The sequence below is a fragment of the Globicephala melas genome, chromosome 8, assembly GCF_963455315.2.
Source record: "Globicephala melas chromosome 8, mGloMel1.2, whole genome shotgun sequence".
Classification (NCBI taxonomy): Eukaryota; Metazoa; Chordata; class Mammalia; order Artiodactyla; family Delphinidae; genus Globicephala; species Globicephala melas.
The window spans coordinates 15,009,519-15,035,596 of record NC_083321.1 but is presented as its reverse complement, the minus strand read 5'-3'; the positions used below and the strand labels follow the sequence as shown (position 1 = coordinate 15,035,596).

At 57.8% G+C, this 26,078-nt stretch overlaps 2 protein-coding genes across 3 annotated transcripts in view; one reads left to right on the top strand and one right to left on the bottom strand.

Annotated features, from left to right (window-relative positions):
• The window catches only part of TSPAN18 (tetraspanin 18), a 185,236-nt gene extending 181,114 nt beyond the window's left edge, over positions 1-4,122 (top strand). The window contains exon 11 of the mRNA XM_060303311.1: positions 962-4,122. Coding sequence (XP_060159294.1) covers positions 962-1,009 — 48 coding nt within the window. The 3' untranslated portion in view covers positions 1,010-4,122. The remainder of the gene's footprint in view (positions 1-961) is intronic.
• Positions 3,937-21,352, bottom strand: TP53I11 (tumor protein p53 inducible protein 11). 2 transcript variants are annotated; one of them, XM_030864615.3, is made up of 8 exons: positions 21,166-21,352; positions 10,012-10,079; positions 9,051-9,210; positions 8,367-8,425; positions 8,123-8,171; positions 7,786-7,882; positions 6,679-6,780; positions 3,937-6,233 (listed from the first exon to the last, which is right to left on the bottom strand). In XM_030864615.3, the coding sequence occupies exons 3-8, from the start codon at positions 9,177-9,179 to the stop codon at positions 6,100-6,102; spliced, it is 570 nt and encodes a 189-aa protein (XP_030720475.1). In that variant the 5' UTR covers positions 9,180-9,210; positions 10,012-10,079; positions 21,166-21,352; the 3' UTR covers positions 3,937-6,099. The 2 variants fall into 2 exon arrangements, with proteins under 2 accessions (XP_030720475.1, XP_060159295.1); XM_060303312.2 differs by lacking the exon at positions 21,166-21,352 and adding an exon at positions 20,439-20,563.
• Between the last annotated feature and the right edge of the window lie 4,726 nt (positions 21,353-26,078).

The following is a 26,078-nucleotide window of genomic DNA, read 5'->3' as shown; positions in this document are numbered from 1 at the left end:
ACAGTTTCCTTATCTGCAACATGGTGCTAGAAGCCTGCTCCTAGGGCACGGTGGGGCTTGCAGGTGCCGGGGACTACGTGCCTGGCGTGTAATAGGGGCTCGCTAAACAATGCCTGTGTTCCTGACCTACTGCCCTCACGCCCAGCCCGCAAGCCCAGCTGTGGCCTCTGTGCCAGGCAGAATGATTCGGGGACCTTTTGCAAGAGCTCTGGCACAGGGGCATCAGCCAGTCTGAAGAAATGGGCATCTCTGAGTCAGGGTCTCTACACACCCCATTACCCCAGGGCCCTTAGACAGGTGTTCAGTGATTGTGCTCCTAGCTTGGAGAAGGGCTGCATCTTCCTTGTCTATTAGTAACAATCCTGGTAACTTCTAATTAAGCATCTACTATATAACAGGCCTCATTACATTGTTAATTGCCTTAGACTTCAATCTCACCTCCTTCCTGTGAGTTGGAAGGAGGCGAGTGCAGGGGCTAGGAGCATGGTCGTTGGAGTCAGAATACCTAGACTCCAATCCTGGATCCTCCATTTGTAGCTGTGTGACCTTAGGTGGGTTACCTGACCTCCCTGTGTCTCACTTCCTGGTCTGTGAAAATGCTTCTGAGACAGCACTTAGAACCGTGCCTGGCACATGGTAGACTCTTGATACATACTCAGGCCCAGAGAAGGGAACTGAGTATTGGCCCAAGTTTGCTGCTGGCAAATAAGGGAGCTGGATTTGAACCCATGTCCAAGGCCCCCTTCTTTTCATGACTACACGGCATGAAGGGGACCATTGACTGGCAAGAGGGGCTTGCCCCCAGGGCAGTGTCAGGAGTGCCAGCAGCAGGAGTGTTCTAAGAGTGATGGGGGACCCCCCTTCCAGTCCCAGAGCAGACAGCCCCTTCTCGTTGGGGAGGGTCAGCCCCCTGGAGGGCTGCAAGCCCAGCCTGACAAGCAAACTCCTACTTTCTTTGCAGCTTTTTGCCATGGTCTTTGCCATGTGCCTCTTCCGGGGCATCCAGTAGAGGGTGTGGCCTGAAGATTGAAGACTCACCCCACCCACCACTGCCCAGCACCCAATGCCCTCCCCTCCCCCTCGCCCCTGCCCTCTTGGCCCCGGGGGAGGAGGTGAGGCCATGATGAGTGGCTAGGAAATGGGGCAGAGGAAAATAGCTATTTTTTTAACAAAAAAAATGAAGGCAAGAATATGGACTGATGTAGCCCATCTGGACTCCGGAACGGGCGCCATGGGGTTCTCCGCGGGGGCCCGGGCACCTGAACCCAGGATGCAGCCTGCACTAGAGACCAAAGCAACACCAGGGCCAGGCCCCCTCCTTGCTGCAGCCAGATCTGGCAGCCCGGGACCTGCGCCCTCAACTCACAGCTTCAGGATCTGGTGCCAAGGAAGTAATAAGGATTTTGGCAAGAAGGAGGCAAAAGAAAATTGTGGAGAAGTTGGCAAAGCCCAGGGGCGCTGAGGAGATCTGGTCACCATGTCCTTGAGGACTTGGAACCTACATGGAGTCCCCGGTCCTCCGAGGATGGAGTTGTCCCTGCCTCAGGCTGGGGCCAAGAGTGGGCTGCAGATGCTGGATCCAAGGATGGCCCAGCCGGTAGGGTCCGTGCTTCCCCATCTGTTGGAGCAAATAATCTGGAAAGCCCAGAGAGGAGCAGTTTCTCATCCACAGTCACACAGCACGTGCGTGACAGTTCTGAACAAGAACCCCGCCATCCCCAGGGTGCCTGTCACTCCTTCCAAGGCTCTGTTGGTCCCAGCAGACCTACTGCTCACACCCCTCCCTGGCCTCTGCATCCTGGTTTCCCCAGAAGAGAGCGGGCAAGCTGGTCAGGAATTGCCTCTTCCCGCCTCCACAGCTAAGAAAATTCTGGACTCTGCCCTCCCTGCTCTCCCTGACACCTCCCCACACTTATCTCTAAGTCCCAGGAACACACACACATGCACACACACCACAGCCCATTTTCTAAACTGCCCTCCTTTCCTCCACTGACTCCACCAATTCCCTGGCCCCCAGGGCTGGAAGGAACCCCCAAGATCATCTGGTTCTCCTCTCCTCACTCAGAACTGCCACTCGGATGTCTTCCACAAGATCCCTGCCAAGACTTCTCCACCTTCTTCTTGCACACCTCCAAGGACGGGGAGCTTACTACCTCCCAAGACAGGCTTCTCTTTGGACTGCTCTGACTTTAACATCAGCTCAATACACGGAAGAGGTTCCTGTTTTTCTGTGGTTCTGTCCATGGCATCCCACTTGCTCTCCTTCCCGAAGCGATAAGGCCACACGTTGTCCCCCCGAGCCCCGTTATTTCCAGGCTAAAGAACCCCAGGGCACCTCATCATTTCTGCTGTGACACGGTTTTCCTGTCCCTTCGCTGTCCATAGCACATTTCTGAGTGTTTCCTCCAGGATCTGGCAGGGAGAGGTTTCCCCACAGACTTACTCACACCCACACAGCACCCACAAATCAGCCCCTCATGTGCAGGTCTCAAATTCTAGACCAGTGTTAGCAACTCTATTGCAAGATGCCTCGACCCTGATCAGTCAGGAGTGGCTGCCAGAGGCGGTGTGGAAAATCGGAGGCTTGGCCTGGGCTCAGTGGGGGAGGACAGTGTAATCTTGATTAGTGATGTCTGCCAAACAACTCAAGCTTGTGGAGGGATGGGTGTGGAAGGGACAGTATGGTGCCTGCTCTCCTCTCTTCATTGTCCCTCTTCAGGGTCTGGGAAGAGCCCATTCTATCTCAAAGGCCCTGTGCCAGCTTCCAGCCTCCCCTCCAGCTTTCCAGCCACTGGGAGACAGAGCAGTGGCCTAGAGCCCAGCGCTCCCCTGCTCTGCCACCTACCCCCTTCTGAGATGCGGCTGGAGCTCTGTGCCTGCTGTAAAGATTTGGTTTGCCCCTCCCCCCATTTCTCCCCTTCCCCCTTGCACTCACGCTGCTGTCCTCACCAGTCCTGGCCCATTGTGGGCTGGGTCCTTCCAGATTGTCCCTGTATCAGTCTGCCCTGGCAACTCCATAAATGATGTTATGAACTCGCTAGCGACTGGGCAACCCCAGGACCCAGGGGGCCGTGCAGCTTGCACCCCAGCACAGGTCTCTAGACCACCCACAAATTGGCTTCAACTTCCTGGCAGAGGCAGAGGGCTGGTGTGTGGTTGACCAAAAAAAAAAAAAATCAGGCTGGCTAGGCAGGGCTTAGGGTCAAATTGGGCAGCTGTGTGACTTCAGTCCAGGGGCGCCCCAGGCGTCAGGGCCCCATCTGGTCCCCACTGCCCAGGAGAATCTGAGGCCTTCAAGGTAAGAAGAGCCGGGCATCGGGCACCACCCCCTCCGGGCCCCCGAGAAGAAAGGCTGGTCGTGGAGGAATACCTGGGGGAGGCGGGTTTGAGGGCAGATGTAAGACCCTCATCCCCAAGGGCTCTCCAGAAAGGGGCCAAGGAGCCCTGATCTGCCCCCACTGACCACGTTCTGGGGCCGGAAAGGGGAAGCAGGCGTCGCTGCTCTGTAGCATGAACGCAGGCTGGGAGCTATTGGCAAGGCTCCCAGCGGCCGTTCTCGGGGGCACGAGAAGGCAAAGGCCAGCGGCCACAGCCCCTAATAGGTGCAGATGGCAATTTGGGGGCTGCTGGGAGGCGGGGGGGGTAGGAAGTCTCTGTGCTGAGACTTCCTGAGCCCGACCTTGCACTTGGTCACATACCCCGCCCAGCACCGAGGGCCACCTTCCCTGCTTAGTGGCTGGGCACTGGGGCCCCTCCCCAGCCTCCCTTGTCCCCTCTCTCCTCTCCATGCCTAAGGGGCCCAGACAGGATCCCCCAAACTGGCCGAGGCCCAGCACCCCCATCTCCCTAGAAGCTCCCTCTTCCCCTCCCCGGTGGGTCCTATGTTGAAAGTCTATTTTGAAAACTCTAAGTGTTCCTTGCGGTAGGTAGCAGAGCTAATTTATCAAGTTTATTTCCTGTGAGCCTCCCTTTTTTATATTCTATATCAAGAGGAGTTTTTGTAATATAAAGCAGGACGCCCACACTGATGGTTTTGCACTGATTTTTGTGACTGTTTCTTACAAAAAGAGAAAGGAACGAAGAATAAATAGTGACCGTGAGGAAAGGTGGTCTTGGTTTGGGGGCGGGGTGGGGAAGCTGGGCCGAGGCAGGAGGCTGGCAAGTGAACCGGGGAAGGGGCATTCTGGGTTCTCCCAAACCTTTAGGAGGGACAGAGCCAGGACGGCATCGTCCCAGCAGGCCCGCATTACCACCCCCGGGGACAAGGTCCTGCCACCCTCCCTCAGCTTGGCTGGCTCAGCCCCCGCGGACGCCCGGACTTCCCCCTGCCCTGCTAGCCTCCCGGGGGAAATCTATCCGCCACACCCAGCGGTCATTAGGACAGCCCATCCACCGCTTGGCGGCATGCTAGCCAGGCCTCAGAAAGCATGGGTCAGCTCAGAGGACATGCCTTGGCTTGGGGGCACTGCCCACCAGCCAGTACCACTTCCCAAAGGCTGCCGTGGCTCTGGGCCTGCCTGGGGCTCGGCGGTTGGGGGCAGGATTCTGCAAAGAGGCACAAACTTCAGCCTCGAGAGACGGAGGCCAGGGGAGGACGGCCCCTCCTTAGTGTCCAGCCTCCCTTCCGCTCGGCCGCGGTTACCAGCAGCACAGCCTTGGGCGCCCAACCCGCTGGACCTCTCTCCTCGGCTGTGTTAACAGCGGCGGTGCCGTGCTCCGCTGGGCACAGGCCGTGTCCCTGGACGTGTGGCTGCAGGCCACAGGGAGGGCAGCGAGGCCCAGTGCGGGCAGGGCCCGGACCCAGGACGCAGCAGCCAGAGCTGGGCTGCACCTAAGGACCAATAATCTCGCCCCCTAAACACTCTCTTCCAAGACGGGAAGCAAGTCTGGGGCTGGGGCTGCTTCTCTCCACATCTGTCCCCAGGACACGGGGGCTGCCACTCCCGGGGTGCCGGAGGGAAGGGGGGTGTCGGGTAAAGGCCTCACGGGGGGCACACAGGCTGCTGGGCCTGCAGGGGTCTTCATCTCTGAGGGAGCCGGCTGCCGGCCTCTTCCAGGCATCTGATGGGGGCTGGGCATGAGGGGAGGCGGCTTGCTGAAATATTTCTATTTTTTGCCCCTGCTGAGCTTGAAGGGCACCCAGTCCTACCCAGCCGGCCCCAGAGGCACCCCTGGCCAGAGGGCAGCACCCTGGGGAGGGGGGGAGGGGGGATAAGGGGGCTGAGCCAGGTGCACCTCGGACCCTGGAGGACATGCCGAGTGATGGAGACATGCTTCTCTCTCTTCCTCAACCACAAACCCCGTCACTTACAGGTGGCCACCATCTGGGGTTACCCGGGTGTCCATCTGTCAGGGCCGGCCTGGGGCTGAGGCCCTTGGCAGCCTCTGGACCCAGGCCAGTTGGGAGAGGGGGCACCGAGGGGCCTTCAGGAGCTGCGTGGAGGCAGAGCAGCCAAGAGCGAGACCCGAGGAGAGGCCGTGGCCGAGGACAAGGCCCTGCCACCTGCAGCCCACCTCACAGAAGGCGGAAGGGGAAGGCGCCAGGGGTCAAAGGCGGACCCCTGCCTGCCAGCCCGCAGCTGCGCTGTGTTTAGGGGGCAGAGGGTCCCCTACATGTGGAGAGCGCCCGCATGGAAGGGAAGGGGCCCGGGGTCAAATTCTAAGGTTTTCCAGGCATGGGCAGAAGCCAAGTTCAGCTGCTTGGGCACTAGACTGGCTGGGGGCCTGGGGGAGAGCAAGGAGGCGGTCCACAGCCTCTCAAGAAAGAAGGGTCTTGTGACAGAGGGGCAGGAGCCTGGCCTTGGCCGGATGCCTGTGACTCAGGCTCTGTCCTCGCGCATCTGTCCAGGGGATCCAGAGGCCGAGACACCCATGAACAGGAGGCGTCACTGTGGGGGGGGAAGGATGGGGTGCAGAGGCTCCATCCCTCCCCAAACCTGAGGGCCCAGGAGATCACAGCGTTCGGGGAGTGCCCAGGAGGAGAGGAAGGCGGCTACTCCTGCCTGCCTGGGGCAGGGTCCTTCCTGCCTTCCGGAACCAAAGGGAAACCGAGGTCCCCAGGCCTCCCTGCCCCAGAGGGGCCCCTGGCCCGGCGGGCGGCTACACTTTCTTGGGTTTTCGGCCGACTTGGTAATAGTAGTAAACGCTGATGGCGACAAAAAGGAGGCGGCTGGCCAGGAGCAGCAGGATCCCCAGGGACACGAGGCCTGTCTCGGCGAGCGTGGCAGTGACCACTGTGGGAGAGAGGCCGGGGGGGACACAGGTCAGAGGTGGGGATAGCCCTTACCCCAGCACGGGATGCCATGGGCCCCAGGGTGGCTGCCTGACTGACCCCCGCCCTGAGCTGGGGCATCCTATCAGCTGGCCAACCGTAGCAGGTATGGGGGGCGATCATGTGGGCAGAACTGGTTGTGTGTCATCACACCTGTGCTGGGTCCACAAGTGAGCAGTGGACTGTGGGTGCACGGGCGTGTATGCGGGAGGATACAGGCACCTATCAGCTGCGTGAGCACAGGTGTGCAGGTGTACAGGTCAACCCAGCCACACGAGTCCCTCCCCCTCGCACAGGTTTTCATCACTTCCCAGAAAACAAGTGGCAAGAGTTGGGAGGCCAGGGGCCAAGCTGCCCGCACCCTGTACCCCATCAGCTTCCCCATCACTGCCCACCTCAGGACTCACCCAAGAACTGGACCGAGAAGTAGCAGGCTTCGGTGAGCAGGGTCCATCGGATGATGACCTTCTCAGCCGTGTAGAGAGCATTCCACATGATCAGGGAGATGCCTGGGGTGGGGGACAAAGAGGGGAGCGGGGGGCAGAGTAGCCTGATCCCCCCGCCCCCTTGGGGGACGGGCAGGGGGCCTGGTCCTCCACCCTTTGACAAAGTAACCAGGATCCCGGACATGCCCTGCCCCCACTCCCACTGCTCAAATTAAAACTCCTCCGTCATCCAACCTGACCCATAACCCGTAACACTAGCTCTCCCATTGCGAGGCTGAAGGGCCTGAAGCTGCCCCAGTCCCCACCCCCCAACCCCACCCCAGAGCTACTGGCGGTGGCCCTTGAAGGTCAAGTAGAAGTGCAATTGGCACAAGGCTGGGGAAACTGTGTTGCGAAGTCGTGGAGGCCTTCTGAAACGGGGGCCTCAGGAGGTGCGGCTGGGGTCCGGGGCCCGCCGTGGGATGTGGGGGAGGGGGGTTTGGAAGAAAGGCTGGATGCACCCCACAGATGACCCTGAATATCAGAGACCGGAAGGAGCTGGGACTTCAGTCTGCGGGTAATAGGGAGCCACAGAATGTTTTGGAGAAGAGGAGGGACACCCCCAGTGCTGGGTTTTAAATGCTGTCATTTAGCTTCCTAACAGGCACTGCTGCGTGTGACTCAGGTTGGAGAGGAAACAGAAGTGGTTCAAATGGGCGGTCCAAGGGCGAGGGTTTTACAGACACTGTGTTGATTTTGCCTCCCCCTCCGGGCTGTGAGGCCCTGGAGGGCGGAGCCTGGGCCTCTTTCATTTCTCTACCCCAATGCCTAGGTGGTGCACTACACACAGCAGGCAGTCAATAAGTGCTTTGTCCCAGATGATGCTGAGGACAGTCCCAATCCCCTGGGGACAGTCTACCAGTGGCCACAAGATGGCAGCACACACCCAGCAGAGACAGACTTGTTGGCTGAAGCGTGGGTTCTGAGAAGGGGAGCCCCTGCACAAAGAAGGCTCCCCATGTTCCCTCGGCCCCTATTGGTCCCTCGGCTGCCTATCACCTCCCCAGAGTCTGGCCCAGCAATACTCACTGAGGAGGGCGCCGCCATAGAGGCGGATGGGGGTCTTGCTGGTCACCTGCACCCCATCAAAGACTGCATCATAGAGCTGGTCAGGAAAGGTGAGGGCCTGCAGACAGCGGGCGGGAGGCTCAGGGTGAGGGGCTCACTGTGGAAACTTCCCCTGGACATCTCCTTCCTTTCCCCAGTAGCAGTCCAGGATCAGGACACTGACTGCCCCCGACCCCTCCCTACCAGGACAGAAGATCTGAGGTTCCAGTGACAAGGAGTTGGGACCACGGACCATGGGAGCTAGGATGCTCCAGGGCAGGGGAGGGGGCCAGGTCCCAGGGGCGAGGCAGGGACTCACCATGATGGCGATGCCAGAGAAGAGCACAGCAGAGACAAGCTGCCAGACCCTGGGGAGGCGTGGAGAGGAAGGTCAGAGCCACCCCAGGCCCCACAGAACCCTTCCCTCTCCAGCCAAGATGCCCAGCGATGGCTGGTCTGGGGGAGGGAATTTGACGGGATGGAACCAAAGACAAGACTACACAGGGACAAGCTGATGAGCCCCGCCCCCTAGCCCTGTCCCCCACCAAACTCGTGATGCTCACCTGAGACCCAAAGGCTCCCGAACAGCAAACTTCATCTCATTGCCCAAGACCTGGCTGATCTGTGGACACAGAGGGGTCAGAGGCAACCAGGCTGAAGGCAGCTCTGCCTGCCCAGCCTACTCACCCCCTCCCAGAGGCCCCTGGATGCCCAGGTGGCTCTGCTTAGCCAAAGGGTCACCCAGGCTGGGAGGGTCACACTGAGGCACACCCTCTCTTCCTCCTCTTGACGCCGGGGCTTATGGGAAGCTGAAAATACAGTGGCTGAGGATGAAAGCTCAGAGGTCCGCCAGATGTGGGCTTGAAGGCTGGCTCTGCCACTTATTGGTGTGGCCCTGGGGAAGTCCTTAACCTCTCTGAGTCTCAGTTTCCTCATCTGTAAAATGGGTTAATAACTGACCCTACATCTCCCAGGGTAAATAATGCTTATAAAGTAGCTGGTGCCATAAGAAGCAAGTAATAAGCACTCGGCTAATTCCAAGGATCCCTTTTCATTATTGCTACTATTCCTCCGACATATCCATTAGACTTCCAGAAAATATGAGCTAAATCTGGGGGCTCCCTGCAGCTGCAACGGGTCTCAGCTATTCTCCCCAAACAGTGGGCCAGATCTGCCTCCCCAAATTGGTGCTCGGAGGCAGACCCCCATGTGGCCGGTTCGAGGCCCCTCCTCCGCGCTCCGCCCACCTTGGAGCGGTGGACCTCTCCGTCGTCATCCTCCCCGCCCACGCCGAGGATCTTCCGGGTCTTCAGGCGGCTCACGAGGTCCGTCTGGCTGTGCTTCTTCATGAGGGGTGGGGGCTGCTTGGCTGCCATCTTGTCCTGGAGCCTGGCCTCTGTAGGAGGGCTGCAGGGAGACACCAGCCTCAGCCACGGGTCCTGCCCAGCTTCCAGATCTCAGAGGGCAGCCAGACCCCAGCCCAGGGCCTGGGGAGGCCTCCCCGTCAACCTGGGGCAGCAGGTGGACACTGGAGGAGGAATCTGAGGGTCCAGGTGCAGTACTGGGCTCCCTAACCACCCAACTGTGTGATTAAAAGGGTCAAGTCACTGCCCTCTCCTGGCCTCAGCTTCCTCATCTGTAAAACGCGTTAGGGCAGATGGTCCTAAGGCCTTCCCGCTCCGCCAGCCCGTCTGGCCTAAGTGGATGTGGCACACCCCAGACAACCAGGCCGGAGGGAGCCTTACAGACAGCCCTGGAGGAGGTATAGGCCCAGGACAAGGCATTCAGGCCTGGATAGACTGTACCCAAATGTTCCTGGGGGCAGGGGGTAAACTGGGGCCTGGGTCAGCCTTGGCAGAAGAGGGAAGGGTCTACCCAAGCCTGGGTAGGGCTCCTGAGTTCTGGAGTCCAGGCCACCACTGAGCTTTCGCCCAGACAATTCCTCTGCCCGGCAAGCCCTCCCACCCACCCTCCCAGACAACCTCCCTCTAACCTGCCAGCGCTGAGAACAAGGGGAGGGGGTGACCCCAGGACCCAGCTGAGCCAGAGGAGGGATGGCCAGGAGAGTTGGCAGGGCTGTGGCAGCAGTTCGGGCCTTGCCCCTCCCTGCTCTCCCCTCACCTCCCCCAGGTCTGCCCACGATCTTTGATGGCCCCCAACCTCCGGCCTCCCCCCAGCTCCACCTCAGACCAGCTCTTGAGCACCTACTGTGTGCCGGGCAGTGGAGACGCTGATGTGAGTTGAGTGGCCGTCCTCACCTTCAGTCAGCACAAAATCTATGTGGAGGAGACAACAGTGTAAACCACAGTGAAGTAAGGGTTTCCAGAAGCTGGCCCTGAGTGGGCTCCTGTGATCTTGCCGCCCTGCAAGATGGGTACTATTTACACCCATTCTACAGATGAGAAAACCAAGTTCAATGAGGCTCGATAGAAGACCAGGTTGAAAAATGGTAGTACCCCCACCCTATCACGTGCTGCACCAGTGCTGGGTGCCTCCCATATCCCTGCACCTCTTTCCCACCCACAGCTACTCTCCAGAAAGGCAGGAAAACCACCCCCGATAACAGACAAGGCTCAGAAGTTGCCTGTCCCTCAACCAGGGACCTGAGGTGGGCTTGCTGGACCCCCCCAACCAGGCATCAGACTCAGGTCTTTGTGTGGCCCCCGGCAAGTCTCACCCTCTCAGCCCCAGCCAGAGGCAGGGCACAGAAATGTCCCCAGGTCACCTCCAGTTTTCCAGCCTCTAAGACACTAAGACCCAGTGTCTTAGAACAAAATAAAGCACCCAGCAAATAAACATCAGAACAAAGAATCAAACGGTGGGGTGTTTGGATAACATGGCTTTACACTGGATGAACTGGGCAGGGAGCATACCAGCTCGAGTTTCGAAATAATGGCCAAGGTCATTACTGGAGGTCTTTAGTGAGTAACATCCAGGCCCCACTGCCCTCCTAAGCCCCCTGGCCTAGCTCCTCACCTGTAGAACAGGGACAGCTATGCTTTCCTCTCCCACGTATATACACCCCGGGGAATGGGAGGCGGCGGCTGGTGGTCACCAGGAAGGCAGCTCAATGAATGGCTGACGCTGGTCAGCGGGGCAGCCGCCTGGGGCAGCGAGGGTTTAACCAGGCTCCTCGGTGGGGGGGCCCGGGCACTGTCACAACACCTCAGCCGCTTGCTACCACCTTCTGGTGGATCCAGGTAGAAGCTATAATCAGCCTGGTGTCTCTCCCACTTGCCAGGTGGACCCGCGGGAGGCTGCCCCCAGGGAGCCAGCAAGCCATTGGCCCCTCACCCATCCCTCCATGAAGGAAGCCCCAGGCGGGCTGGTCGCCACCCTTCCTCTTCCGGCCTCCGCTCTGGCCTTCTATTTGTTAATTTGCATACAGTGAAATGAACCTTCTTTGGGGTCTGTAGTTATATGAATCTTAGCACATGTATAGATCCAGGCAACCACCGCCTCCAAATCAGGACCCAGGGCAGCTGCATCACCAGTCAGACCCTCCCCTCACCCCTAACCCCAGGCAACCGCCGATCTGTTGTCTGTCACTGTAGTTTTGTTTCTGTTTTTTCAAATGTGTTACATAAATGGAATCATGTAGTATATAACCGTGGATACTGGCTTCTTTCACTCAGCATCATGTCTTTGAGACTCATCCAGGCTGCTGTGTATATGGACGTTCCCTTCCTCTCGGCAGGAGAGTGGGAATCAATGTACCGGTACCTGGCGTCAACGTACCAGTTCGTTTACCCTGTCACTCACTGAAGGACGTCTGAGTTGTTTCAGAGTTTGACAATTATGAATAGAGCTGCTATAAACATTCATGTGCAGGTTTTGGTGTGACCATGAGTTTTCATTTCTCGAAGGTAAATACCTGGGCGTGGAATTATATTGAGTTATATGGTAAATCTACGTTTAACTCTAGAAGAAAGTGCCAGACTGCATTCCAGAGCAGTGAACCATTTCCGCTTCCCCACAATGCATGAGTGTTCCCTTACGCCCCATCCTCGCCAGCACCAGGTATGCTCAGACTTGACTTAACCCTTCATATAGGTCTCCATAGTGTTTTAACCCTTCTCACCCAGGCCGGCCAGGCTGCCTGACTCAGTCCTGCTGTGTCCCTTACTGCCTATGTTTAGTGGACAAGTCACACTGCTCTGAGCCTCGGTTTTCCCCATCTGTGAAATGGAGCTGTAATTCCCAGCTCCTCGAGATCCAGGGGCAAAAGGAGAAGCTTGGTCAAGAGCACACAGCACAGCACCTACACATTTAAATGAAAGGACTGCATTTAGTGAGGACGTGCTGTGAGCCATGTAGAGGTGGTGGGACTGGGTCCCTGCCCTTAAGTAGCTTGCAGCCTGAGTGGGGACAGGGAAGCTGATCTGTCAGGCACGAATCAGGGCAAGTTGCTTCTCTGAGCCCGTCTTCTCATCTGTGAAATGGAAACAACAATCCTTACGTCTTCCCTAGGCCTGGTCAAAGCAGAAACAAAATAACGGACAGCAAGTATTTTATAAAGTACCAGCTAACTGCTAAAGCCAGAAGAGCTTAGCTGCAGAAGCCACACTCTCTGAGTTCAAATCCCAGGGCTACCACTTCTTAGCTGTGTGCCTGTGGGCAGGTCACTTACACTCTCTGTACCTCAGTCACCCCATCCATAGCTGGGGAAGCAAAGGGTCTTCCCTCACAGGGATGCTGTGAGAATATAAGATGTGACCTCCGTGAAGGGCGTAAGGTAGTGCCTGGCCCGTACCAAGTGCTTGGTTGAGATGGGCACTTAGACACAGACACCCCCTCCTCTCCACGTCCCCCATGGAGCAGGGGCTCTGGGGTGGAGGCCAGGAAGCATCAGGAGAGGGGCCTAACTAGCATTTCCTAACGTCTCCACCCCTTGGGCAGAGCCCCCAGACCTCAATCCCATGGCGTAAGGCTGACACTCGGGCCACAGCACCGCGGGCCTGGGCTGTGTCAGCGACCCCTGCTCAGAGGGTCGGCTGCCTTCCTCTGCCCAATGGTCCCTCCCCACCAACACAGACACAGGGCTCCCCTCGGCACCACAGGCCCAGGGCTGGTACACAAGGGGGGCTACAGGGCAGGGTCCTGGGCTCCATTTGACTTCCGGTATCACTCCGGCACAGCCATCAGGTACCTGGGCTGGTGGGACCCACTGCGGCCATACACAGAGCCCAGAGCCCAGCCGCAAGCTCCCCACCAACAAAGGGCCCTACAGCCTCCCAGGGAAAGTGGGATCTTAAACGTCACGTCCAGGGAGCAGGGTCCCCAGCACCTGGCCCTACAGAGTTAAGTGCTCTGAGCCCTGAGTCCCATTGCTCCTTCATCCGCAGGACTGGACCCCACCTGGAGAGGGCAGGCGGGCAGCTGCCACACTCACACACTCACATACACACACACACGCACGTGTGCGCACAGCAGCCCCTAAGTACCCCACCGCCGAGACACACCACACACCCCCTCTGATCTGCCCGTGAACTTTCCTCCCTTTCAAGGTCACTCCAGGTAGGACTGGCCCCATTGTAACCTAAGAGAGGACAGAGGACAGTTCCCCCACTCCCTCCTTGTACCCCAGCTGAACTGGCTTTGGGACAGCCAGACCTGGGTTCAAATCCTGGTTCTGTAGGACACCGCAGCTCTCCCAGCCTCAGTTGCTGCCCCAGTGCAATGGGGCTGATGAGAAGGCCCACTCTGCAGAAGGGCTGGAGGAGATATAACAGGCGATACCTTGTGGCAGAGTGCCCTGCCCGGACCCAGGCAGGGCCCCACTCCTTCTCCTTCCCTCTCCTCACTCAGCCATGCACAGTGGAAAAAGCCTGCTTGTTACAGCCGTCATGCTTCCTTTCCCAGGCCCCTGTGCCTCCTGAAGGGCCCCCAAGGCTCCCCGGGGGCCAGGCTGGTGCCAGGCTGCCCAAGGCTAGGGGAAGGGCTGGGAGGAGGGCTGCCCTTGCTCCTAGATGCTCACCTGGGAGGCCCTGCCAGGTAAGGAGAAGGGAAAATATGGATGGCAGCCCCCAGACCCCGTGTTCGCGATCCTCTGCATTCTGCCCCTGGCCAGCCTCTCTGACCTCAATTCCCAATGAACTGGGAAATCACTGTCCTTCGAGCAGGTGTTCTCCCTTCTGAACCACTGCCTTCCACTCCCTCCATCCCGATGCCCCCCGTTCCTCAGGGTCTTTGCATGCCCCCTCCTCCAGGGAGCCTCCCCAGGGCACAGTGCCCCTCCCCTCTCTGGACCCTCAGTGGCAGCCAGGGCCACTTCCGGACCATCCTCATCATCATTTCAGGGCCAGGCATTTCAGGGCTCCCCGAGACCCAGTGATCTGAAGGCAGGGCTGGTATCGTGCCCACCCGAGAACCTCCCTGCTGGCCCCGCTGGGACACAGAGGCACTTCGGCAGCAGAGGCGAATGAGGGACGGTCAGGCCAAGGCAAGCAGGTCTCCCTAACTCTACCCACAACACTCAGGATCACACTCAGTTAGACCTGGCAGGGCCCAAGGGGAGGCTCTGCTCCACACACACGCTGGACACGCTGGACAGGCCAGAGAGCTGAGGCCCAGAGCGGACAAGCTCTGCCCCAGGCCACACGTGAGCTGGTGACACAGGAGAGCCGGGAAGGAGCTTTGTGGTCAGGCAGAGCTGGGTTCCAATTTGGTGCCTCCTCTGGCCAGGTGACCGTGCACAAGCAGGTCAGGGGGTGCTGAAGACTCCAGGAGAGTTGATGGGGTTTTCCCTGGCATCTGGGGTGCCCAGGAAATGACTGGAGGTTGGGTGAGAACGTTGGGCGAGACCCCACTACCACCTCAGAGAGCTGCAGCCATCCCTAGGTGAGTGCCACGGGGCAGGGGTTACTGATGGTTTTGTTCACCTGGCCTGGACAGCTGCAGGCATGGGAGGAGCTCAACAAAAATTTGGGACAAAGTAAAGTTGGGGGAAGGGTTTCGAGGCCCCCTGCTAGATGAGATCTGACCCCGTGTAGCCCCTTCCTCCTTCCTCATCTGAGGCCAGAAAAGAACATCCCCAAAGAGCTCCTAGCAGCGGCGGCAAGACAGAAGGGGCCGTGATGGCACAGAGGCCAAGCAGAGCCTCGAGATCGGACCAGGAAGGGAAGGGCTCATGGGGGGACGGGAGGAGTGTTACAAGTGTCAGGGGAGGGGCGGGGGCGGGCATATACTTAATGATGAGGCAAACTTGGACTCAAACCCCCAACTCCTACTCTTAATTGCTCTGTGACCTCAGGAAAGTTACTTAACCTCTCTGAGCCTCCATTTCCTCATGTGTGAAACCACACGACGACTTCTTAGCTCACAGGGTTGTGATCAGACGGACTGAGAAAAGGCAGTGGAGGGGCCTGGTCCCTGGTATGCACTCCCCAAAGGACAGTAATTAACAATATTAAAGGGGTGGCTGTCCAGGCGCTGCCCTGGCAGCAGATCCGATGGGGCTGAGACATCTTTCCCATGCCAGTCCTGTAGGACCTCTCCCAACCCCCCTGTAGCCTTCCCAGAAAGCCTGGTTTCCATAGAAACAGATGGACTGCAGAGCTGTCCCCTTCACGGAGAATGTGCCACCACGAGGGCTGGCTTAAGAGGCGCTGGGGGAGAGGAAGCGGCCTGGGGCCCAGAGCACCCACCAGCCGCCGACCCTCCGGTGATTCGGGGGGGAGTCATTGCTGTTGAGTGTCAGAGCCAAGAGCCACTACCTTTGCAAACAAGACCCTCTGCTGGAGGGGCAGCATACCTGCCCTCCCCATCCGGTAAGGAGAAATGCCCCCAAAACATCCTCCCAAGGGAAGGAGGCAGGGGACCAGTACTTCTAGACCAGGAATTCCATGTAACCCCCACAGCCCTATGAGAACAGCTGTACTATGACTCCCATTTTAGAGATGAGGAAACTAAGGCCCAAGGGACTTACGTATGTGTCTCTTGGGGGTAAGTGGCAGAGCTGAAATTCAAACTAAGCTAACTGTGCCTAACTGGATATTCAGATAGAAGCTGGTGTACGTGCACGCGTGTGCATGAGCACACACGTACATGTGCGTGGGGTAGGGGTGTGGTGTGGTGAACACGACATCCAAAAAGACTCAGCTCTAAGCCATCTTCCCCATCACATCTCCCCGTGAAAGTCCCTGGCAGGTTGCCAGCATCTGAACCCCTCCCTGGAGTCCAGCCTCCTTTGGATTAAGGCCCTGTGACTCCAGCAGGACCTGGGAAGGGCTACAAAGGAGACCCATTGTTCGGTTATCACGTTGGTGCAAAATAGCTGGAAATGGGGTCTGGGACAGGCGAGTGGGGGCAGTGAGAGACAGAGCCTCCCGGCCCTGGGCAGAGGGAAGGGGAGGTAGGGAGAGACCCAGCAAGGGGACCATGGGGGCTGGAGGGTCCACATCATCCTTCCTGTGGTCCCTTCCTGGGGCAGCCCATCAGCCCCCTGGGCGAGATGCGATCTAAAGAACCCAGCCCAGAACCCTCCACCTCAGGCGGAGTGAATCTCAAACCTCAAGGATCCAGATCTCTGGGTTCTGCATCATTAGTCCTGTGTCTTTGGGCAGATTAACTTCCTGGAGCCTCCGTTTCTTCACTGTAAACGGGGTGACAATGCCTGACTTACTAGGTTGTCAGCAGGGTTGGACTAAACTAGGAAGTCACACAGCTGCTTCACCGACATTATTATCACAGTGGCCTCTGGGGTGCAGGTTTTGCTGGTGGGCGTTTCCTCAGGGTACACGGGCTAAGGGAAGAAGCTGAGGAGAGGCTGCCACGTGGCAGGGCTTCCTTGCAGTGTATCCCTCGAGAGCAGAGTGCAATTATTCTAAAGGCCAGGCTGCCTTAGGCAGCCTTGTCTCTCAAGTCGCCGGTGAGCCAGTGGAAGGCGGGGCTGCATCACCCATCTCTCTGTACCAGCATCACCACCGGGCTCAGGGCTCTGTGTCAAGGGCAAGGATGACAGAGTAGAACTGGCGGGGGAGAAGAACACAATGCGAATCCTGCTGGCGTACAAACCAGTCCCCGTGACAAAGCTCTGTAGTCAAGAAAGGGATTCCACACCCCATTTCCAAGAACTCCAGGAACACAGGAGCTGGCAATGGAGGGTTTGATTGAAGCTGGAAGGCTGAGCCCTGAGTCACTGGGCTGGGAGACAAGACAGCTGAGGTCACCAACAGATTCTGCCATCACAGGTAAGCCAGGGCCGGGCTCTGGGACTCAGCTTCCTCGCCTGAAAAACGGAAGTGTGGTCTCCAGGACCCCTCCTGGCTGTGATATTCCGGATCTGGCTTCCAAACCTTGTCACTCACCAGCCGCACTCCAGCTCCAGCAAAGACCCCAGCACAAGCTGCCCTGCCCCCAAGTCCTAGCACCTCTCTCACCGGCTCTGGAAACACACGTTTTGCTATTTCTCTACCAGTTCTCTTTCTTTCGAAGCTGCCTAATTTCCAGAAGGACAGAGGAAAGCCCACATTTTCATCACAAATATCTCCAAGCCCTCAGGGACAGAAAAAATAAACATTCCCTGCTGTGCTGGAGAGGGTGAGAGGGCAGGGCAGGACAAGGGGTAAGAAGGAGGGGACATCCCTGGGGGCCTCACCCTCTGAAACTGCTGTGTGGGCAAGGGGGTGTCCAGGCCTCGGATGGCCATCCACTGCCACACAGAAGTCACCGAGAGGGGCTTCTCTGTCCCTACTGCCACTCACAAAGGGCAGAACACATGGAGAATTCCTGTCCTTTCCAAACCAGGAGTGGGCCAGCCTCCCCCTCAGCCCAATGACCACATCAGGGCCCTCAGAGGCAGCTGGTGCTTCCAGATCCCATGGGGCCAGAGCTCTTGTGAAAAGGCGGTGGCCATAACCCTCTCCCCTCCCACTCCTTCCACCTCCCCCACCCCTGTAGATGCTCAGAAACTTGGAGAGCAGGAGAGAAGGGCGGGAAGGGAGTTTCCGTGAAGAGATGTCCCACTATTTTGAGCCAACTTTTTCATAAGCAAGTAGTTATTTGCCCTTTGGGTGGGTTGGGGGAGGCAAGCAGAAGGATCCCTGTACTTTTCCCAGTACCCTGATGGGCCAGAACCACAGTCCAGAACTAACCATCTCCCCCAGGGTTTGGCGGGCTCTGGCATGACTCAAAAGGCCTGTGCTGATATCCTGGCTCCACCACTTATTAGCTGCATGGCCTTGGGCCAGTGATACTACCTCTCTGGGCCTCAGTTTCCTCATCTGTTAAATGGGTATAATAATGACACCCATCTCCCACTGATGAGAAGATGCACAAAAAACTCCTAAAACAGTTCCTGTTTATAGTGAACGCTCAAAAATAATGTTGCTCTTATTTTCAGACAAGGAAATTCAACTTCTTTGCCTCAGTTTCCCCCTTGACCATACCAACTTCAGAACAGGTCCCCTTGTAGAAGCCACATGTGGATACAGAGTGGGGTGCTTACAAGGCAGTGGCCACAGGAGGGAAATGGGAAGAGAGAGAACTAGGGTCACTCTGGCTCAGGAGGAAGATGCTGCCCTGAGTGTACTGACAACAGGTGGGCAAGGGGAACCTGGGAAGGGGGCTGGCAACAGCCTACAGAATATGGAGCCCCTTGGGGTACTAAGCCTGGGTGGCTCCCCTCCATATCCCCAGCACTTGGCCAGGCCTGGCCTTCGGAGGGGCACAACCATTGTTGTGAATTAATGGTTGAGATGCAGGGTGAAGGGAAAATTATTACGGGCTAGGAGTCAGAACATTAGGCACCCCACCCTGCGGCTGCCACTCCTGGGCAGCTTGCCCTGGGGTTACTTATGCTATCTCTGAGCATCACTGCCCTCATCTGTGAAATGGGGAGGCTTATCCCCTCTCAGCCAGCCTTGTCTCCTATCTCTTCCCCACCCGCTCACTCTACCCTAGCTACACTGGCTCCTTACAGTTCCTCAAATACAGCGGGCACATTCCAGCCTCAGGGCCTTTGCACAGGCTGTTCTGTGCCAGATCTTTAGTCCCTGAAGATATCCCCACAGCTCACTCCCTCAAAACTTTAGCTCGTAAGTCACCTCCTCAGGGAGACCTCCCTGACCACCCTACTTAAAATGGCGACCTCACCCCTGGCCTCAACACCCCCCAACACTCAACTTTTCCCCCTCACCTCCCAGTATACTATATAATTTGCTTATTTACTTTATTAGTTGTTTGCCCCTCCCCCACTGTGTCAGCTCCAGAAGGGCAAGAATCTTTTAATTTCGTTCACAGCTGTCTCTCAGGGCCTAGAACTGTATCTGGCACTCTGTTCATTAAGTCATTTTTGGCCCAGCTCTCACAAACATTTTGTCCAATAAATGAAAGAAAGTAAAGAGCAGTTCAGCGCTGTGTGAATATCACAGGTCACTGTCAATTCCACTGTTCCTCCCACCCCCAACCCCTGGACTGGCAGGCCCTTCCTCCAGCAGACACAGAGGGGGGCTACCATAAGATTCTGGGGGTGGAGAGGCAGTTGAGTGTGGGGTTGGAGAACTTGGGGTGCGGGTGGCGGGCCTGAGCTGTGGATCCAGGAGGTACTGACGGCCAAACATGGGTGGAGGGCTTTGGGCCTCAGCCCTCCTCTCCAAATTTAGGGCAAATTAAGCTGACAGCATGTGGGCAGAAAAGGAGAAGTCAGGTCGGCTGGTTCCCAAGACAATGGGGCCGGGAGGGCACCTTGGGGGACAGAGGGCCCCTTTTACAGATGGGATAACAGAGGCCTGGAGAATACGTAGTCTTATTTACTAACAACCCAACGAGAAAAATCTTTGCTCCCCCTGGGCTAAGTGTGAGGCCCGGCTAAAAAAATGGACTCTGCCTCCCCCTGGCTCTCCAACAACCCTCTCACCTCCCTCCCCACCCCCTCCCCCATCCCTATGTCCCTGGCACTGCGAGCCGGAGGAAGACAGGGCGTCGGCTCCCTCTCCACAGACCACCAAGACTGGAGGTCCAAGAGGCCTCTCAGTTGGGGTGGGCATCCCTGCAGCCCCGGTGCCTTCTCCCCGCAGGGCAGCCCCACCGGGAAAAGTTTGTCTGAAGGAAATCAACCAGGAAGTGCGGGGCGGTGGGGCGGCGAGGCGGCCTCGGCCGTAGACGCTGGGCTCTGGGCTACAGAGACGCCTCGGGGTTCAAGGCCTCCACCCTCCACCCGGCTCCCGCCCCCGCCGCCTCCGCTCCCGCGTAGAAATCCGCTCCCTCCGGGGCCTCGAGGAGGCGGCGGGAGCCCGGGACGGGGTAGGGGCGGGGGAGGGCGGAGCGAGAGGACGCCGAGCTAGTGCCCAACCGTGATAGGGGCGTCGCGGGTGGGCGAGGCGGCCTGGCGGTTCCCCTACGGACCCCCGGAGTGGGTACGAGCATACCGCCCAAGGCGGGCAGTCCCAGGCTATTCAGCGCCAGGACAGTGGGACCACGCTGCCCCCGTCCGCTGAGCCCGTCCGCCGAGCGCGCGACTTGGGAGAGAGTGGCGAGCGTCGGTCTCCACCTGTCCTTCCCCTAACCTCCTCCCAACAACTGGGGCTTAGGCTCGGCTTCCGATTCTGCTCCCCCCACCCCTGGAGACTGGGGTCTCCCGGTCTTGCTCCTCCCCCCTCCAATGTGTCCTTTATCTCCCAGCTCCAGATACCCACCCACTTTCATAGAGGGCTGGGGGCTCCAGGCGGGAGCTCCTGGCTGTCGGACGCCTCCGGTGCTCTGGCCCAGCACTCCAGCCCCCACGGCCCCCCGAACCAGAAGGTCGAGCCAGACTTATGGGCAGCGGGAACCCCGCCACCTCCAACCTCGACCCAGCAGGGGGCGAGGAAGGGGACTCGCAAGTTTGTGCCGCACACACCCCAGACCCGGGAACAATGGAGGGAGGACGAAGACAGGGATGGAGGGGGGAGGGGACAGAGAACCGAGCGCGGGGACCGAGTCAGACCCCAGGGAGGGAGAAAATGCTTTCCGCTCGGTGTCTCCCTCGCTCCGAAGCGGAGAGCGCGAGCCCAAGAGGCGGAGGCGGAGGGCGGAATAAACCGTCGTAGAGGGAGGAGACGGCGGAGGGAGGAAGCCGAGGGAGAGAGGGAAACCGAGTCAGAGGAAAGGGAGCAAGCGGAGAGCGCAAAGGAGAGGACCTGAAGGGACTGCGGGACGGCGCCCGGGAGAACCGCGGAGGGGGGAATCCCTGGAGTCCCGGCAGAACCCTCCAGCGCCAAGAGGTGCTGGGGCGCCCGGCTCGCGCGCACGGGGTCCTCTCTGTCCTCGGCGGTCCCTGCGACCGCAGGAGCCCCAATGGGCTGCGCTGCGCAGGCACCGGCCAGCTGGCGGCGGGAAGGGAAAGTGCTAGGCTCCGAAGCGGCGGCGGGGAGCAGAACTTACGTTCCTAGCGCCTACTGGCGCCGGCGCTGCGCGGAGCTGGCGTGCCAGGGGGACTCTCGGGCCCTCGGTCGACTCACATCGCGCCGCCCGCGCCGGGCAGGGCAGGGCCGGCTGGACTACGCGCGGCGCCCAGCGCGGCGGGGCTTTGCCCGAGTCTGGCGGCCCGAGCTGGTCCCTCCTCTCAGTTCCGTGCACAAGCCAATGGCGCGCCGTCCCCTCCCACGCGCCGCGCTGCCTAGCCCCCGAGGGTGGCCGCCGGGGCGGGCGGGAGAGAAGGGTTGGGGGAACTAGGCTCCCGGGCTCCCCAGCTGAGGCTTTCCCGGAGATCTCCTGCTGGGGGCGCGCTCACGCCCGGGGGGGAAGGCGGTTGGGAATCCGAACAGAGGGCCCGCGCCGCCCAGGGAGACTTTCGTGGCAAATTCTCCAGACTGCGCCCCTTTCGTGAGACTATCAACACCCTCGTAGGTTGGCAAGCCACCTTGTCTTAAATATCCCTGGGGTATCGCCTGGGGCCTAGGCCAGTGTCTAAAACAGAAAGGAATGCTTTGGCTGGTAGATACCCAAGTGTGTAATAACACAGTTACACAGCAATGGTCCCCGTCTGCTGAGCGCCTGCTCCGTGCCAGGCACCGTGTGCTGAAGGAATTACAAGTGTTAACTCGTGATTCTCACAACTACCTGTATGAGGCCGGGATGATTGATCCCATTTTACAGACGGTGGTTGTTAATGTTTGCTTTCATTTAGTCTTCTGGCTTCCAGCCTAGGCTCACCGTTTCTAGTCCTCCCTTGCTTGGTGTGACTTTGTCAAGTAACATGACACCATCAACACCCCCCCTCCACACACACACACACACACACACACACACACGCACCTTCATCCTCCATCCTAAAATCCAGCCTCAGCTAAGTTGCTACAAATTTGCACTGTCAAGGCACAAAGATCTTAGCTGGGGCTCATTGGCACGTGGGGGAGGGAGGAGGCACAGTGGCAAGACCTTTTGTGTCCGCACATCCTGTGGAGGGCAAGGGGGGTAAGAATGGAGTTTGGGGGTCCTGGAGGCTCTCTGGGAGCCTTTCAGCCTAAAACAACTAGATTCCTACAGCAATCCCCCCCACACAAGATTCTGAGCTCATTTCAATCCTTTGTGACTAGTAATGTGTTTCCCCACCCCAACTCCCACCAACCTCCTTCCTAGAAAAGAACACCTGCATCTCTTTATCTTTGCTGATGGTCACAATGGGAGGGGGCTGGAGGAAAGAGGAAGGCGAGGTTGACGACAAGCTCCATTTCACAAGATAAGCAAAGGGGGCAGAGAAAGGTGAGTGGTTCCCCAGGCTTCTACCCGTACCTTAAGAGTTGATCAAGCAGGCTCTGGAAGCAGACTGCCCAGGTCCAAATCCTGGCTCAGCCTTTTGGACACTGTGTGGCCATGGGCAAGTAACAACCTCTAGGTGTCTGGTTTTCTCGGTGTGCAAACTGGGGGCAGCCAATAGTAGGAGCACCTATGGTTGTGGAGATTTAAATGGCAGCAGTTCACGCTTATTGGGCGCTGACTGTACCAGGTGCTCAGGGCTGGCGTGCCAGGCAGGCTCCCATTGCCCTCCCCGAAGCTGTGACTGGGCAGGAGAGGCTATGCCCTTCACACAGAAGTAAACAGGAAGTGCCTGGCTCATAGTAAGCACCCGGTGACGGTTAGCTGTCTGATTACCAAGGTAACAACTCTGATCCGGAGGCAGTGCTGTGGCCCACAGTGCCACCATCCCTGCTCCCAGCCAGTGACGGCCAACAATGAATGAATGAGTGAATGAATATGACTGCAGATCAGGCTTGTTCCTAGCTTTGTTGGGTGAAGCACAGACCCCAAATCCACCTGACTGAAGTCTCAGGGCTTGATAGTACTCTTTGTGACAATTTAGAGTCTCAACCCACTGCCTTAACAGAGCTGGCTCAAGCAGGGATGATGAATTCATTTGTTACTCCTTCTGCCTCCCCAGCATTCTGGGCGCTGGGTTGCTGAAGGGCAGGCACCAGCCTCACTTGTGTGCAGTGTTACCCCTGATTGCCCCCCTGACTAGGAGACACAACTAATGCTCCCCTAGGTGTGACTATTGGATATACCTGAGAGCCTGACTTTTATCAATAGACGGAGGGACTTTATAACCATCGCTCCGAGATCTCCAACACAGAAGGGGCTGCTTTAGTAGTAGTGAGCACCCTGTCACTAGCAGCATGCAAGCAGAAGCCAAGGAAGAGTTGATGAGGGTGCTACAGGAGGAGTTCATGCCTTAGGTGGTGTTTGATGTGGATAAACCTTGAGCGCTGGATGACTTGATCCTGTGTTCTTGTCTCCCAAGCCCATCAGATGGGAGGGTGTGAGCACAAGCTGTCCCATCATCCTTCACGAAGGAGGCAATGTTGACTGGGCCCTTCCCGTGCGCCAGGCGAGGTGCTGGCTGTTGGGGCCCCAGTCCCTGTCCTTGAAGAGCTTATAGCTCCTGGGAGACAGATGCACACACAGATAGTCAAGCCCAGCAATGGAAACAACTCGCAGTAACAGCCAAAGTGCTTGGGGGGCCGGAGGAGAAGGAAGAGACATTCTCCATTACCCCTGGCGTCCACTTTCCCTAAGGAGCCCATTAAAAGCTCTGTTCTCTTCCTTCCTATATGATTTTCTAAAGTGATGTGCCTCTACTTCAGAACATTCCTTAGACTGCCATTCTGCCGTTAACATTTCTGAGTCACCTCATCTCTACATTGGACATAATGTAAAGAGGATAAAAACTGCCATTTGTAAAGTGCTCCCCAAATCTAGGCAAGAATAGGTGCTTGACACGTGGTGGCCATGAGGTGTCATCATTACTTACAGTGCAGGACAGGGAACATTAACTGAGAGGGCGAGAGAAGGGGGTTAGGACCCTGGCTCTGCTCCTAACCAGCTGTGGCACCCTCTGCTGCTCCTGAAGAACGGGCTTGTGAGAGTCACGTGAGGTGATGAGATGCAAAGCGTTTGCAGACTGGAAATGCTGATTCCTATTATTATCATGATTATTATGATTCTCATTATTGTGAAATGTTTCCCTCAAAGCCCCAGGAGGGTGGGGGTGGGGTGGAGGTGGAGCCCAGACCCGTGGCTGGGCGAGGGTCACTCCCCTCCTGCCTCCCACAGGAGCCTGGGAGCAGCTGGGCCTCCATCTGCTCAGGTTCCAGCCAGCAGGGGCGGCAGCACCTCCTTTGTGGCTGTGTGTCTGTGTGTGTGCCCGTGCAGGTGGGTGTTGGAAGGTGGAGTGGGCACAGGGAATGCCCGTGTCTGTGGCTAGAAACCACTTGTGGATTGTGACTCCCTGGGGAAGAATGCAGAGGCAATTAGATTTCAAAGATGCCAGCAGTGGGACTAGTGTTGGCACCCAAGAGATAAGGAGAGAGGCTGGGGGGAGTGAGGGTTTGGCCTAGTCTTTGGGGCTAGGGACAGGGGATAGGTCTTACCAGGGACCCCTCCCTGGGGCTGGCGGCGCGTGTAGAGGAAAAAGATGTTGTCAGAAGCCTGTGGTGGTTGAGCCCAGGGGTTTTGGAGCTGACAGACTTGGGTTCAAATCCTAGGGATGGGCCAGTGATTTCATTTCTCTAAGCCTCAGCTTCCTGGTCTGTAAAATGGGAATAATAGGAGAGCCTATCTCCTAGAGGTTATTGGGAGTTTAAGAGAGAGGATGCATGTTAAGCTGTTAGCAAAGAGAAGGCACATAGTAGACAACTGTTGCTGACATTATTCGTAGGAAGCCCAGAAGAAGGAGGGAGGGAGAGGGCCTCGCAGGTGCCAGTGCTTGGTAAACTGGGAAAGCAGCTCTGGGGTGAAATCTGTCAAGCCAGGAGGTGGTGGAAACTGCCATAAGGAGCATCCTTTTGGCCCAGGCCGAAAGAGCCACTGTCCCAGCACACAGCGTGAAGCAGAGGAGCTGGGCTTTCATAACTCCTGCCACTTCTCTATGCTGGTTCCCCTCACTTCCTCTAGAGCATCTTCCTTCCCTGTGAGCCTGTCTGGTAAGAAGACCTCTGGGTCTTTCTGCTCCAATTCCAGTGGGCCCAGGCTGAGTACAGCTTTGGGGACTGGGAGAAGCTGCTGGGAGCTCAGGGACCCTGAGACAGGCCTCCCCCACACTGCCCGGCCCCTGCCTCCACGCCAGGGACACTGTCCAGGCCTCCTTCCCTCCGCCACCCCCCTCCCACCTATGAATCATCCCCACCACTGCTGTTGCTGCTCCAGGACCGCAGAATGTCAAGCAGCTCCTCACCTGTGGGACAGACAACCCATTAGGATGCGGGTGGAAGCAGGGAAAGACGTGACAACTCAGCTCTGGGACCAGAGGACCACAGCCAGCCCTTTTCTGCTTCCACGGGGGAGAGCTCAAGGGGGCAGGTGAGAGCAGAACTTGGGAATTAGACCAACCTGGATCTAGGGTCAAGGCCCTAATTCTGCTTATTAGATCTGTGGCCTTAGTCGAGTTACTCAGCCTCTCTGAGTCTCAGTTTCTTCATCTGTCAAATGGAGAGAGAAAAATCATGCTGAGACACAGGGGACTTGGAGGATTAAGTGAGGCACAACCTGTAAGTCCTGAGCTCAGAGCCTGGCTCACAGTAAGTGCTCAATTAATGTTCACTGACCCAATGAATGAATGAACAGGCGACAGTGGCGGTGAGTGGCGGTACAGGGAGGTGCATGTGACTGCCTTTGGGAAAGCCAGCCTCCACCAGCTGGCTTGGGGCGGTGGGGTCACTGTCTGGGGGCCCAGGACACCTGTTGCTCGGTGCTGGTGTGAGAGAGGCAGCTTCCAAAACTCAGAACAGAGTGTGGACTTTCCCTTGTGGGCACAGCTCACACCGCTGCAAGTCAGATAAGAGCCTCAGGCTCTCTGAAAG